The sequence below is a fragment of the Melozone crissalis genome, unplaced genomic scaffold, assembly GCF_028551555.1.
Source record: "Melozone crissalis strain CALT ecotype California unplaced genomic scaffold, PUWL_Pcris_2 ptg000004l_1, whole genome shotgun sequence".
Lineage (NCBI taxonomy): Eukaryota > Metazoa > Chordata > Aves > Passeriformes > Passerellidae > Melozone > Melozone crissalis.
The window spans coordinates 1958965-1974707 of NW_026535782.1; the positions used below are offsets into that span (position 1 = coordinate 1958965).

Sequence of the window (15743 nt, forward strand, 5' to 3'; positions counted from 1 at the left end):
CCTGCCTTAGAGAACCTACAGTGAAGCACATTTCTAAATCACAAATAATTCAATGCTGATGATGAGCGTCCTCTACAGTCTGAAGAACTCTCACCATGTAAGAGACCATCATTTGCACTCATAACGCTCACAAATCTGTATTTCAAAATAGTTACAGATAGAAATAGAAATACAAGCCAATAATTGCATTAGACTGAGAATGAGAATTCTGTTCACCAAACAGGTAAAACTGCATCACACACTGTTGTTACACGGAGTTAGCAGTCAAATTCAAACATAAATTCATTAATTTTTATAAACAGCATTTCTTCAAAGAAATATTTCCTTTCCCCCATGCTTTCTTCTCTCCATCAAAGCATGCATTGCTTGCAGACAGCAAATAAGCATTATTAAATATTTCCTAATATAGTTCTTTTAACGTCACTGTCTAGACTTTAGCTGGTTGTACAATTTTTTTATTTTCCTTTTCTCTTTCATAAAATAGTTGAAATTAAAGTGAAAAAAATTATGGGAAATAGGTCACTCTTTGAAAAGAAACAGACTTTTTCAAGGTCAAAATGATTAGTTTTATCACATTTATAGCAAATTTTGCTTTGGCAGTTGCAGAAAAAATAAGTTAAACTGTGAATATTTAGTAATTTAAGGGTTTTGTTAAGGAACAAAGTAGAAATAATTAAAATTTGAGAGGAAGGCTGAGTACAATAATACAAATGTTGTGCAGTAATTGCTAACTCAAGTCCAATATCTACTCAGAGCAAGAAAGAAAGCATTAGAATGATTTAAGGAGAAGATGATAAAAGGTGTAAGTTCTGTTGCTGGTGACACTATTGGTATGCTGTATGACCACACTGTAAGGTGTGGCTTTCTTTGCCTCAACTTCTTACTTGCCAGAAAGCAAATAAAATCATTTACTTATATGAAATATTTCCACAAAGTGAATCGTTTTGCTGTAACTTATGTCTGTAATTTGAAGGTAATATATTTAGAAAGAGTAATATTTTCAAAATCTTTGAGTTATGTGGAAGCCTATGTCTTATTTCCAAAAGTAAGTTGTTCTTTTTTTTTTTTTTTTTTTTATGAATCAGTAAGGTGTTGGTATTTAAATCTACTTAATATCTAAGGGAAAAAAAAGTAAGTTCCTAAGTGACCTATAAAAAGCCTTTTTGTACTCCCATGTACCAAAGTACATAAATACAGAGAACAATAGAATGTTAAATATGAATGTAAGCAAAAATAACTGCAATGGATTACCTAATACATTAATTTCTACTCATCAAACATCTTGACTGAAATTACAGTATTTTATATTATTTCTGAAGTAAATATAGTAATATGCTTTTAACATAAAGGAAAGAACTAGCTGCATTAAAATTATTTCTTTCCTAAGGCAAATCCTAGTATGAAATTTTCAAGGAATATGTGTTGAATATTTTAATTAGTGCATATTTAGCTACACAGGCAGACACTATCCATAACACCCAGACATTTACAATGAGAAACAAGCCCTCCTGTACCTGTGGGGTTGGTTATGCCTTCCAAAAGAGACAATATTTTTCACATTGGCTGTTTCTGCAAATTCCTTCATTTTCTTTAAAATATGGCTGTCCCTATTCAGCCTAAAGCTAACTGGAGTTCACATGCAGTAATGTGCTTCTAGGTGGATTTCTATTTATTTTATTTTTTTTTCCACAATGCTAAGACTGAAATTGTTTGGTAGCATTTTTTTTTCAGAGTATTTTTGGGGCTCAGATGGCATTCCCAATATGTGAAAACTGTGTTCCTTCTTTTTTGTGGCATTCATTTTCCTGTTGGTGCATTGCCCATTGCAGAAAGCCATGGTCAGACAGATAGAGGGTTCAGTATTGCTGCTTGTCATATTCCTGATGAGCATCAGAACTTCAGGATTCACATCCTAAAACTGATTGATGAAAGGCAGAGCCCTTATGCAGTGAGGCAGAACTGGGATGGTGAAATGGCTGCTTTTAAAACCAGCAGCCATTTAGTGCTCTTTGCCACTGTGGGGGCACACAGTTAAATCTTCAGAGAAGCAAATTTGCCTCTGCTTTGAAACTCGTTTCATGCACTCTGCCTCACAAAGGTCTTTCCATGGTTTTTCATTGTCATAATATTTTATAAAAGCTTTATTAAACTAAAAGGCTTAAAATAGATTTTGCAAAGTATAGAGTACTGTAAGTTTTCATCACAGTTTTATTATCGCATTATTACAAAGAAGCTAACAAAGTATGGCTGCAGTCACTTGAAAATCTTTTCTTTTTTTCCCTTTCTGCCAAAAATTCTTCAAACCTTAGGGTTTTTTTCCCCATTTCCTGCATCTATACATTTTTCTCTCTGTCCTTGCACAGTCATCAAGAAGAAATCTCCTCTCAAAATAGCAACAAGTGTGACAATATATTTCTGAAAAGTATTTGTGCTATCTCTTTTAATTGGTAAAAATACATATACTTAATATAGTATAACCTGGCAGAAAATTGTATCATCCAGGAAGCCAAAAGCATCATGGACCAATGGGTGCTCAGCTCACTTTTTCAGGTTATTTTTCATGTTGCAGTTTCAATATTGTCTTGGAACAGCAAAGAAAAGTTATTTTATTCAGTCAAGGAAATCAGCTTTAGAAATAATAGATAAGAAATTTTCAAAAAATAATCTTTTTGTTCATTCTTGCAGAATATTTCTTAAATGAATGCTTAAGAAGAATATTACTTAATTATGTAGGAATAAAACAGGAAAATAAAAGAATTGCTCTCAAATATTTTTTTTTTAAATCTCATGTTTCAAGTCGTGCTGTTGTGTGCTTAAAACGTACATTGTTGATTCTAGAAATAGTTTAATTCCCCTTTGTGTGGGTTTTCCAGGATATGCTGATTTAAATTTTCTTTTCATAGACATTGGCTTTGCATAGTTGTACATTTTTCCAAAGTTGGCTGGGAGCAGATGATATTCTGAATACATAATGATGAGATTAAATTATCACTTAAAGACAATTGCAGGTTGCTAGGAATTGTTTTAGTCTGGATGAAGAGAAGGGGCAATGGGGGAAATTGATGATTGTAATAACACCAATGTTGTGGGTTCAATCCTGGGTGTACAGACCATCAACTTCAGAGTTGCACTCAATGATCCTTGTGAGTCACTCCCAGCTCAGAATATTCTGTGGTGCTGTAAATAGCCAAGAGTGCTTTCATTACAAGTATATGCAATATGTACAATAGCTGGCATAGGTTATAATTTTGAGCAATGACTTGATTCTTTGCTGTCCCTCTGTGACCAGCAGCCAATTAACAGAGCAGTGAGTGACAGGTTGCTTCTGTTAGGATGATGGCCTCAACTATCACATAAGAATTCATCTGAATTCTTTAATTCAAGTATGTGAAGAGTCCTCTTTTCCTCACTAATGCTTCCATTCTTCATTTGTGACTTCTCAGCCTGGCTTTGCAGACACCTTACAACCTGCAGGATTTTCTTTCAAGCCACATGAATTTATTATTGCCTTTGCAGCCACCTAATAGTCTTTTGTCCTAGCACACAAAATCAGTAATCAATCCTGCCCCTACATGTCCTCAGAGACCCCTGGAAAAATGCTCAGGTCAGTCCTTACAATAAGGTCAACTGCTTTGGTCAACAGTTTCTCTGTCCTATGCTCTCTTTTCATATAAAGATTATTTGTTTCTTGTTGTGCCCTACAGAAGAGTGCTTGACATAGCTACCATGCCTAACAAGATCTGTAGATAATGGCTTTTGACAGCTGCCATCAATACCCAACAGTACAACTTGTCTGCATGCCTGGATCACTTGCAGAATCTCACTCACTACACTGAATTATGCAGGCATTAAAGCCTGCTCTTCACAGATGAGGTTATGTAAATAGGGTGTTTGATATCATATATTTGAAATTCACACTCAAATGCACTTCAGGCAGATGTCTGCGTTCAGACAGATCTGGTGATGAGAAAAGCTGAAGGAACAAAAAATGGGGCCTTAAAAATCAGTTTGACTCTTGTAGTGGACATAAATTCTGCCCAAAACAACAGTTCTGTGGGAATTCCTAAAATAGGGCCAAGCCCATCTGGCTTGATAACAAATAATAGTGCCAAATTATTTTTCTCAGAACAAGGTTAATGAAGTGGTGAAAATTACCATGAAAATACCTTATCCTATGAAAAAGGACAAATAGAGGAAATAATCTGTAGAAACCACCAGAAAGATTTGATCTGAAGTTTATGAATTTAATTATCCTTTTCCTTGAATTGCAGCTGAAAAAGAAAACACTGGAAGTGACTGTGTGGGATTATGATAGATTTTCCTCAAATGACTTCCTCGGTGAAGTGAGTACCTTATTTCTTCCTCTCTACTAGTAATAACTGCAGGCTGTTATGTGGAGACTGTTCTCTTTCAAGGTATGGTACACGTGTTAAGTAAAACTGTTTTTTACATCCCAGTTTTACTGTTGTCTTCTTAACAAATGGACATGATTTCTTTAATTTAGACATGAAAGATAAATCCCTTTTATCTTGATTAACTGGGGGCAAGCTAATTTAGGACCCAAAAAACTGTTAATTTTCTGAAAATTAATACTTTTATTTGAGTGTGAGATAGCAAAAACATTCAAAGTGACTCCAGGGGAAATTCTTTTTATGACTGAAAGCTGCCTGACTTGATTTTACCATAACATAGGAAGGTTGAGGAGGTATTAGTCTTTGTAAATGATTAAAGGTTAAATTCTGCCATCAAACCATATTTTAACACATGCACAAGTATCTTCAAGTATATTAGACCAATTTAGTCTTGCTGATCAGTCTCATTTTTTAACATTCTGAAAAAGTAATATCATTGGTATGAATGTATGAATGAAGGCAAAATATAATCTTATAATTAATAATAAATAAGATGAGTGCTCATGGGAAAAAGGTTTTCTCTTTAAAAAACAAATAAACAAGCATGTGCACATATAATACAGAATTACCAGCAATAAATATGAAATAAAAATAATTAAAGATGTATTTACAATTAAAGATTATAATTAGAAACAGAAGCCCAGGAAAATTGATCTCTTATGCAGAGTAACTGAGAGTATCTGGGATCATTCTACATTTGAATTCTGCAAAAAAGCCACACAGTTCAGCTTCAGTTCCCCTTTGTGTAACTACCAAACTGAGCAATCAGTGTCACTATTTGAACAATTACTAAAATAAATGTTTAGGAAGCTGCTACATGATTACTTATTTCCTGCATCCTGTGTCCATATTCTTGTTGAGTTCAGCATGTTTTTCTAAATGCGGGGCTTTACTGAATATTTACATCCTTGGTTTTTTATGACATTTTGAAAAGGGATGCTCCTGCAACAGCTTCTACATGAAGATTTAAACCTCTCCCCTTCAAATCTTCTTCAACCTCTAGAACTACTTTTTTTTTTTTTTTTAATTATTTTTAAATTGTGAAAGCAGTTATTCAGGGGAAAAAGCAACAGAAAAGACTATCCAGTGTATCTGAGCATCAGGATGCCCAGAGGAATCCTGCCCCATAACATCAGAGGTGGCACATCAAGGTCCATGTCTATGGAAAGTGAAATAGAAAAAAAGGAAAGCTTCTCCTCCTACAGAGCAGAGCCCCCAGCCTACACTGCCCTTTGGCAACAATCCTCAGCCATGCTCTCTTCCAAGTCATTTTTAAAACCTGAGTTAAAACCACAACAGGGAGCATGCTAAATATTCATCTGTTAAGATTAATTATAGGTCTAACCAGAAAGCCAGATCATAGTCAAGCTATAAAACTGAAAGGAAAAAAGAAAAGGCAAAAGGTTTTAACCTAGAAACCATCTAGTTGTTAGGAGACTTCCCCATCCCTATACTTGAAGAGGCTTTCTTTAATTCAGGGTCTTGTAATGTGACAGGGTCTTGTAAAGTGACAAAATCATTGTTCCCTGGGGTAGTTGCACACTTTATTTGTCTAGAAGTTTTAAAATTTCCCTACCTGACATTAGTTTTAACCATCTCACTTTAGAGCTAGTTGCAAATCTATTTTTGACCTTCCTTCCTTCAAGATTCTGTGATGAATTTCAGTACTTTACATCCCTTGGGCCCTCTCAACTGCAAGCTTCTTAATAGAGTAAGGGTCTTTTTGCTCTTTTTTGTTTGGTTGGTTTTTTGGGGTTTTTTTTGGTTTTTTTTTTTCAAGAAATTTCACCAAAGTCCTGCTAGCAATGAAGGCGGCTTAGAGCCGCTTTCGTCTACAATGTTTGCAGGTTTTTTAGCCAGTTTATTTGTTTCATTCCCACATTACCATTGCACCTCCTGTTTTTTCCCTCAGTAATGTTTAGATGCCTGAACGGTCAGCTGAATTCTATTATTTTAGTGAAGTGCAAGAGTAACCCTGTGTTTTTCTTTTTGTTGCTACTTCTGCATATGTGGATTTTTTAATGACTCAAGAAGCATGAGCCTTATATTATTGAAGACCTCAATAAAAGCAAATATGCAATTATTTCCCCCCTTAAAAGCACTGCTAAAAGGCAGGAAATTATACTGCTTGCGTCTCCTATTAGAAAATGTCTGTACAGAGGCAGAATGGCTGGATGTCTTTTTAATGTCTTTTTACTGTAGCTGTCAAGCTAGTGCTCACAAGCTGCCCTCTAAACTGCCCAGTTGTCTTTGTGTCCTTATGCCACAGCCAAAGGACTCAGCTCACAGTCCTGACTGAGGTCCTGGTGAGGAGACATTGGTTCAGGCACATCAATATGCCACTGAATCTGAGTTTGGGTTCACAGCGTGCCCAGGGAGTCCTGAATCTGTCAGCACAAAGCCTCATACCCTTCCCTCTTACACCTGATTGCAACTTCTGACAACACAGCTCCAGTCTCTCCTGATGTGTGCAATCACGAATAGGTCAAATACAGGCCATGTATTATACTTTGATTTATTTGTAGGTATTGATTGAATTATCCAGCATCTCTCAGCTTGACAACACTCCTCGGTGGTATCCTCTTAAAGAACAGAGTGAAAACATAGATCATGGGAAATCTCACTCTGAAAAGAGTAGCCAGCAATCTCCAAAACCATCTGTCATCAAGAGCAGAAGTCATGGAATCTTCCCGGACCCCTCCAAGGGTAGGAATGACTTGGTGCACCTGATACGAAATGTTTTCCCAGATGATGTGTAAACCTTTGCTATGTGTAAGTTCTAATAGAAAAATAAAGATACTGGTATGAAGTTTGTATAAATTTTTATTAAAAATGCATTTATCTCTGTGATTAATTAGTTGGAGACAAAGTTTAAGTTGTCTCAATCTTGTCAGCCAGCTTACTGAGCAATTGTGTCCTTAAAACAGCAGCATACAGACTCTACTACTACTCTAGATGTGCTTTGCACATCTGCTATAGATTCTGTGCCCTTTTGATTTTCTTGATAGGCTGGGGAAAACTCAATACATATTTAGCTTTCTATTTGTCATGTTCCTGAAATATTCTATGGATTTTTTTTTTCTGAAAATGCCATGTTAATATTTTATAGAACAACAATTATGCTGCAAAAATGCATATGCATTTCCAGTCAATGATAATGGATTGTAGCACATCTCATTTGTATTGGAAATCAGTGGAGCTGATACAGTAGAAATATATTAATGTTTACAAAAGCAGAATTGATCTCAGTGTCTCCTGGTTCGAGAAATTTATCTCTAATTCTTTTTTTCATACTAAGTAGTCAGTGGACAGGTGCTCTCTTAAAACACATTATGTGTCCTATCAAAGCAAAAAACATTCCACCTACAATCCAGATGAGTGCCCCAGAGGGACAAGACTCTGCTCCATCTCCTCTCTATTTCTCTGTTTAACATTTTGCCAGGGACTGGTGTCTATATAAGATGTCTGTCTGAATTAGAGGTAAGTATAGAAGATTTTGTAAGTTAGGCTGTGATTGTCCTGATGGCATTATTCAGGATAAAATTACTTGTATTTGCTAAGTGTTTGGTACTGGTGTAGGTGATGCTGCTTAGCCTCAACATACTAGAGAGCAGAAAAAGGAAAACACCATGCCATCATTCCACCAGTTTGAACCAGCACAGGAGGTCTAATTCACAGGTGATAAAAAAACTAATACTAAATAAATTATTCTCTGGCCCAGATAACAGTGGGGAAGTAGAAAATAATGCTTTATAAGAGTTTCCTGATGCTTTACATGGAAAGGCACAGCTTAATCTTTGTTCCTTGTTCTGGAATTCAGCTAGAGAGACCAGTCATGAGGAAGAGAATGAAAATGTCTGTTTTTAATAAATGCAAGAGTTGTGCTTCTTCATTTTCCTGGTAGACATGCAGGTGCCCACCATTGAGAAATCCCACAGCAGCCCAGGGAGCTCCAAGTCTTCTTCCGAAGGCCACCTCCGCTCTCACGGTCCCTCCCGCAGCCAAAGCAAAACCAGCGTCACCCAAACGCACCTGGAAGACGCTGGGGCCGCCATCGCCGCTGCTGAAGCAGCTGTGCAGCAGCTCCGCCTTCAACCAAGTAAAAGACGCAAATAAATTCCTCAGCATGGCAGCTTAATGTTCATCTGTTGCCTTTTTCCCTGCTGTCCTTCCCTTTTCGGCTATTTTTCCTTTTTTATTTTTTCTGTTCTTGGCACACTGTGCTCACTCTGTTTAATGTCTTTCTTTGTGTGCCTGTGTGTGAATACATATAATTACAATATACTCTTGTATTTAGAAGTCTTTTGTTTATTTAGTTATCTATTTATTTTATAAAGACTGCAGTGAAACTGGCTGTTTCTCCATCAGTCCCTTCACTCATGGTCCATGATGTTCCATGGTTGTGCATGACACAAAGAAGTCCACTGTGTTTTGGTGTCACTAAATACCTACCAATGAAATAATCAAAACTGCAGAGATGCAACTGCCAGCTCTTCAAATTGCATACAAGACTGAGACCATATTAATAACAGGATGTATCTATAAGTAGCAAGCATGAAGGACAGTACTATACACACAAAAGAAGATTTGAAGTTAAAGAAACTTTTTTTTAACTACATGGCTGAGATTTCTATTTTTGAAACATGACTGTAAATATCTATTTTATTTTTTTTTGGCAAGGAAATATAAGGCAACTTTCTTTATATCTCAGATAGGACTGTGTTAGTGATGAGCAGAACAGAAATACAATAAAAACATTAAACACAATAATTGCAAAACCATTAAACACACAGAGCCAGTAACAACATCAGATTTCAACAATGTTGTCAAGTTAGCAAACTCAAAGGGAGTTGAGAGCTAAGTCAGGTGTCAGAGTTCAATTTTTTAAGTAGATTTTTACCATGGATTGATTAAGGGTCAAGTTAGATTTCATCTGACAACTTCAAATAGGTTAAAATAAATTAAAACCATTCCATTCAAAAGGATTACTCTCCAGAGTATACTTCAGACCAGTATCATCTGATTGCTAGCTGAGGGTTTAGTTGATGGCAAATTAAATCTCTCTGACTGTGAAGTCATTGTGTTTGTCTTTAGGATTTGTTGATATGCCATAAACTCACCATGGTATAATGCAAAACTGGGGGAAAATTATTTCCCTTGTCTTCACTGTCATTAATACAGAAACAGCCAGTTTTGATACTCTTTAATGCTGTGCATGTGGTGTCTCTTTGGTGTTTGAAAACACTACTTACTTAAATACAGAAAAAAAAAAAACCCACTTCTGTTTGCATGAATAACATTTAAGCTGGTTCCATCTGAGGATACATACTCTGGGTTTCCATTTCACCCACACTGCCACAGCAGCACACAAAAGCGGTCAGTCTAATCATGCCAGGAAGCAGCACAGACACAGCATAGCAGGAGTCCTCCCTATTCAAAGAACTCAGTCTGACAATCTGCCTCCACCAGCCAATGACAACAAAGACCAAAGCCAACTAGCCCTCAGGAAAGTGATGTCTGATGGACCAGTCAAGCCTGAAGGAGGTGAGCAGAAAGACATGGTTAAGAAACCAACTACATCCCAAATACTTCTTGCCATGTCGACTAATTCATTGCGATATTTAATTATTTATTTTACTCCTCCATTAAGTGCTGTAAATGTTAACATGAATCAAGAACTCTGCTTGATTTTTCCACCTATCAGCGCATAAATCCATCATGAAAAACTGTGCTAAGAAGCATTATGAAACAACAAATGTGTGCACTTCCATTCCACTGGAGTACTTTGAATTCTGTTGAAAAGTAGTATAGCTTTGCTCATGTTGTTGCCTAATAAAAAGCATGCATCCAAGCTGGTCTGCTTAAGCATGATTGGACATTTCTTGTACTGTGACAAAAACCTAACTGCACATTTTTGTTTCTAAAAATGTAATTGGGACAATAACAATTCCTGTTTCCTCTTCCAACACAATTGTCATATCAACAGTCATTAGCATAGATAATTTTTCAAACCACCAGTGGAAAGGAAAGGAGTTTTGATCCATGTATAGCTCAATCTCTTGATAATTTTCGTATCAGCATCTTTAAAAATTATTTTCTACTTGTAGGCACCTGTAATACCACATATCATCAATTTATTCCCTCATCACAAATAAAGAGCCAGAATCTCAATCAGTTCAAATTGCCACTGTTCTTTTGACTTCTGGAGCATCTTGTTTATTTCCATGGAATCTGAGGGATAATCCAAATAAATGTACTGACTAAACTCCCAGATGTTCTTTTGTGCTGTAATCCCTTCCTAAGCTCTGAAGATGCGTTGAAGGTTTTTCTGTCAACACCGTTGCACACATTGGGCAATATAAGCTGGCTGAGGGGTACAGGAGAGAAGGAGGAAATGGTACTTTAGACAATATATTCTAAGAGCAACAAGTCATTTGGACAACAAGTGTGATCTTAAAACAACTAATAAACAGGGCAAAAGTAACAGGTCTTTTATGGCATATTTAGAAATGACAAGTTTTTTCTTAGGAGAGCCTTTAGAATTCTTCCATAAATCCAGGTATTTACACACACACACACACACACACACACACACACACACATGTTGCATTACTCTACAGCCCAAATCTAGACACTCAGCTCAGGCAGAACCAGGGAATGTTGTGGTACAAGCTCAGGCATCATGTCTGAAAGCTCCCTGCCACTCCTGGGGGGTAGACCATTCAAATCTAAATTACTCTTATGATCTTTTGAGATGTCGTGTCTGTCGAGTTTTATCACTGACTCATAGCCCTGTGGTGATGCCTTTTCACAGAGATAGGTAATGCAAAACATTTTGTTTGTGATGTAAGGTTGAATAGATAAGGTTTAGATATACATTTATAATAAATAGTGAGTCTGTTGGCTTCAAGTACCTGTGCCAACAAACTATTATTCTATTATTCTATCTTCTTTACTTTTAAAATTGCAAAAAGAATATAAACTGATGTGTACTTGGCTCAGCAATATTGGAAGCATCATAGAGAGTTATGGGAACAAGAGTCCGCATTATAAATAATGAGTCCACATTATAATTATGAGTCCACAATAATATATAAAAAAGGTTAAAATTGTTATGAAGACATGTAGTACTTCTGTCTTTTCACTTCTGACAAATAAGCACAATACTTGGTCACCTCCACAATGTTTACAAGTCTGGTTTCAGACCTGTGAGATGTTTTGGCTTATTTTTATTTTTCCAAAGATAGTTTGTCCAAATTTATTCATATGAGTTGGGTCAGCATTACCATTTTGAGGTTAATGACTCTCATGGCTTTTAGCAGGAATGAAAAGCAAGATGATTTCACAGCAGTTTTGTGGACTATGATAGCAAAATGAGATGGGTCTATAACCTCTAATGGAAAAAGCACCAAAGATACTCAAAACAGCTTCCAACTTAAGGACTTCTTTGTGGGACGAAGAGATGATAAAGAAAGGAGAGATTTCCCCTTCATTGTGAACTATGAATATCAGAGCATTGTCAGTTTCCCAGTCCATTTCTAAAGGGATGATGCATGTTTGTGGTACCCACCTCCATTATACCCTACTTTATTGGTAGCTGCAAAAGGACACGTTAGGAGCTGGTTTTAATGACTCAACAGTCATCTTGGCAAGTTAGTAATTTCTTGTTACTGTCTCAAAGTCCTTTACTAAGGAAGTCCCTACAGAAAATACACAACATTATTATTATTTTTTTTTGCCACAGCTATTTCTCTGTGTATTTATTAAACAACAGCACCTTTTAGAAGAATTATTTGGGTTTTTTCAGCCTAAGTACACAGAGGTGATGGAAATGATTCTGTGCTGTGAAGTCCTTCTATGCCTAAGGTAACCCTCAGAAAGGGTGTCCTCCTTTGATCTTGCCTCTCAATAGCTCCATTTTTTTTCTCTTGAATTGATCTGGCTCTAGAAAAAACAACAAACCAAGCAAGACAAGGATCCTGTCATTCTGACAATGTCTCAGATAATTCCTTCTCTAATTCTTATTCCCAGGACCCTTTCTATTGGGTCTATTTTGTCAGTTATCAATTGTGTGTATGTTGAGAAGTAACAAGGAAATCAAACAAGATCTGAACCTATAGCATAAATAGCATATTTTGTGAAAACAAAGGTTTTTCGTCAGTTTTTTTTGAACTGAATTGTTTCTGTATTCCTTTTACAGAGTAAAAAATGTATTTAAATCAATCTGCTTTAAAATTAAGGTGAAGATGCAACAAAAAACCATTAGTTTTTGCAGAGAACCTTTGTAAAATCCAACAGTCAGCTACAGCAGTTAATTAAAAATAAACCCTGAAGTATAATTTTGTCATTGCCCATGAGAGATAAGAGTGTGATCTACAAAGAAACCAACTGCATGCTGCAATTTCCAATCACATCCCTCAGAGAGGAACAATAACATTTCAGAGCCAACTCTTTGAAGGCAGAAGTTGCAAGGGATCCAAGTCAGAGGACGGCTGGAGTTAATTTGATTTAGGTTTTGTGCAATATATGAATCATTTCCAATTACACATTCACTTAAAATTAAGCACATTCCCTTCAACATAAATTTGTGTATTAAGAGTTTATCCACTAGATGAGTCAGTTTTGGAAACAATGTAAATCAGTCCACCATCTTTTCAGTCACTAATTTATCCCACAAAAGGATCTTCTTATTATGTGGAATTTTCTTGTTAGGTCAGTTATGTTTTAAATAAATTATTTTAGAGTTCTTCAGATACTTGAAAAGTTGGATGATTATTCAAAACACCACCAGTTCTCTGGGTACATGCATATGAAAGAGTAGGTGTATTTGGAATATAATTTTTACTGATTTTATACAAAAAAGTCCTTTCAAACCCAGCTTATAGATTTAAAGGACTGGATAACATGCTTTAGTTTTAATACCTCTCAATAAAATGAATAAGAAAGGCAAGAACTGAAAAAAACTTCAGCATCTGTGTTAAGCAGAAACATGCACTACCTCTGCCTCACCATAGCAGAAATTTGATTGGTTTGTCCTTTGCAGAGAAAAACATGCCAGCACATGTTTTTCTGGACAATGATTGTACAATTAAAAATCAATTCCTTTATTACATTAGAATATCCAATCGTGAACAAAACCCCATTACTTTATGACCAAATAAGAGAATTTCTAGTAGTTTATTTTGAACCTTCCTAGCATCTTTGAAGAACAGTAAATTAATATTTAAATAGTAAGTAGCTCAGTAACTGAATTTAAGTCTCAACATCATTGTAGCCCTATTTTTTATTCTTTCCAGCAGACACTCATGAAAAAGAAGCTACAAGTCAATATGCTATTGCTTGTACATCTTTTGTTCATGGATGCCAAAGGCAACTCCTCTTCTATTTGGCTTACATTAACCCAACCAAAAAAGGAAGCAACCTGCCACAATAAAAACACTGCTATACTCACCTGAACTAGGTAGCAAATGTTAAAGATCTAGAAAAATTGCCATGTGTTTCAGTTAAAGATCCAAGCATCCCTCTTAATTTAAGGTAATACCAGCATTATAATTCTACAGGAATTTCTGTCTAATTTTCAATAATGGAAAGAGTTTTTCAAGGTCAAACCTCTATCAACTTAAAATTACATTTCCTTAAAACATCCTCTGACACATGTACCTGGTATTATATTTTTTTGTCACTGAAAATGGTGGGGTGGGGGAGCTGGGGGTGAGTAGGATGGGAGAAAATGGAGCCCCACAGAATTTCATAGAGAATATTTCATCTTTTACATCATGCATTTTCCATCATGACACAACAGCTTTTCCAAACAGTTGTATGTCAAGGGATTTTACTGGCTGGGGGAGATCTACTCTCAGAGATTACATTGTTAGCTAGAATACCTCCAGTTTCAAAACTCTACATCAGCATTTCAGAATGGTACCCAATTAAGCCTATCAATTTAAACATCTCAAAGAATTCCAGTTTAAAACACTTTAGTTCAAAAGGCAGCACATCTGCTTATAACTGTCGTGAACCAACAACTTTCACAGAAGTTCACTTAAATGTCAACATAATAGGTTAAAACTACACAGAAATGTAATGTGGTGCTTGCATCAAGACATTGTCATCACTGCACAATCCATGATACAAGTCTGAGCCAGAATTGTGTAATTTCTAGCCACCTAGCTGCAAGAAATTAAAATTTATATGAATTTTCCTTATCACTAAGTTCTATTTGCTGGCTTTAGCAACAATGGAATGAAAGGAAATTGATTCCTAGGTTACATAAATCTTCTGAATTGGATATGATTGTGATTTCAAATACCTACTAATTTGGGATCCCTTTTGGTCTGTACCCATTTTCACACATTTAATAGGCAATGCCATGTTTTAATTTCCTACATTATTTTAGGATATTTCCTTCACACTTATATAATTTATAGCCCAAAGCTGTTTAGTGACTCATGTCACTAGTTTCTTAATTTCCAAGTTAAATGGGCCTTCATATTGCTCCAAATAACCCATTTCCAAGAATCATTATCAAAACAAGAACATTTTGTCCCCAATCTCTGCAGATAGCAGAGAGTGTCTTTTCAGCCTTGTTCCAATCTAATAGCTAGCCCATTTTGCTTTGGTTATTCCTGCTATTTACTCTTTCACCATTTTAAACTGACAGTAATTTCAGAGAATTGCTCAGCTTCTTCATTTGATAACTCTTATTTCAAAAGTATGTTTTCAACATTCTGTAGGGTAGACTAACCCTACAGAGTGCATGGAAAGTTATTTCATCCAAATTGCTTTCCTGGGTAAAGAAATTACTTCAGTACAGTTTAAGAAATGTGTTGTTCTTCTGTTACTCATCTCAGATGGTAAATTTCTCTGTAAAGGGTTGTCTTGAACTTTCACAAAGTATCCCTGCTCAGTATACGGTCAAATCCATGTCTAACATACAGCTGTGGCTGAGATGGGTGACACCATGGTTAAAGTCCTGTTCAGTATGAGGGACCATTAGGAAAATAAACTATCTTGGCTGACCTGAGGGAGATGTGTTTGATTACCAGTTTATGCATCCCCAATCTGTCGCCAGTTCACAAAAGATGCAACAAGCAGTTCCAACAACAATTTTACCCTAACAGAGCTAGCTGGAGCAGCTCTTGCTTTTAATGCTAGCAAACACTTCATGAAAACAGGAAAAATGGCATTTGGGGCACTTTGAGCCCTTGAAACTGGCATTTGGGGCACTTTGAGCACTTGAAACACAAGACTACTGAGAGTGAAGGACAGGCCAGCTTCTGCCAAAAGACACTGTATGAGATGCCCAGTCTATTGGTCATCAGAAAGTTACAC

At 36.1% G+C, this 15743-nt stretch overlaps 1 protein-coding gene across 3 annotated transcripts in view; it reads left to right on the forward strand.

Annotated features, from left to right (window-relative positions):
- The window catches only part of PCLO (piccolo presynaptic cytomatrix protein), a 319301-nt gene that overhangs the window by 252621 nt on the left and 50937 nt on the right, over window positions 1-15743 (forward strand). For 2 of the 3 annotated variants that reach the window (XM_054272240.1, XM_054272249.1), the window contains exons 18-21: window positions 4272-4343; window positions 6938-7118; window positions 8317-8511; window positions 9774-9956. In XM_054272240.1, coding sequence (XP_054128215.1) covers window positions 4272-4343; window positions 6938-7118; window positions 8317-8511; window positions 9774-9956 — 631 coding nt within the window. The remainder of the gene's footprint in view (window positions 1-4271; window positions 4344-6937; window positions 7119-8316; window positions 8512-9773; window positions 9957-15743) is intronic. The other variant, XM_054272259.1, reaches the window with a different exon arrangement.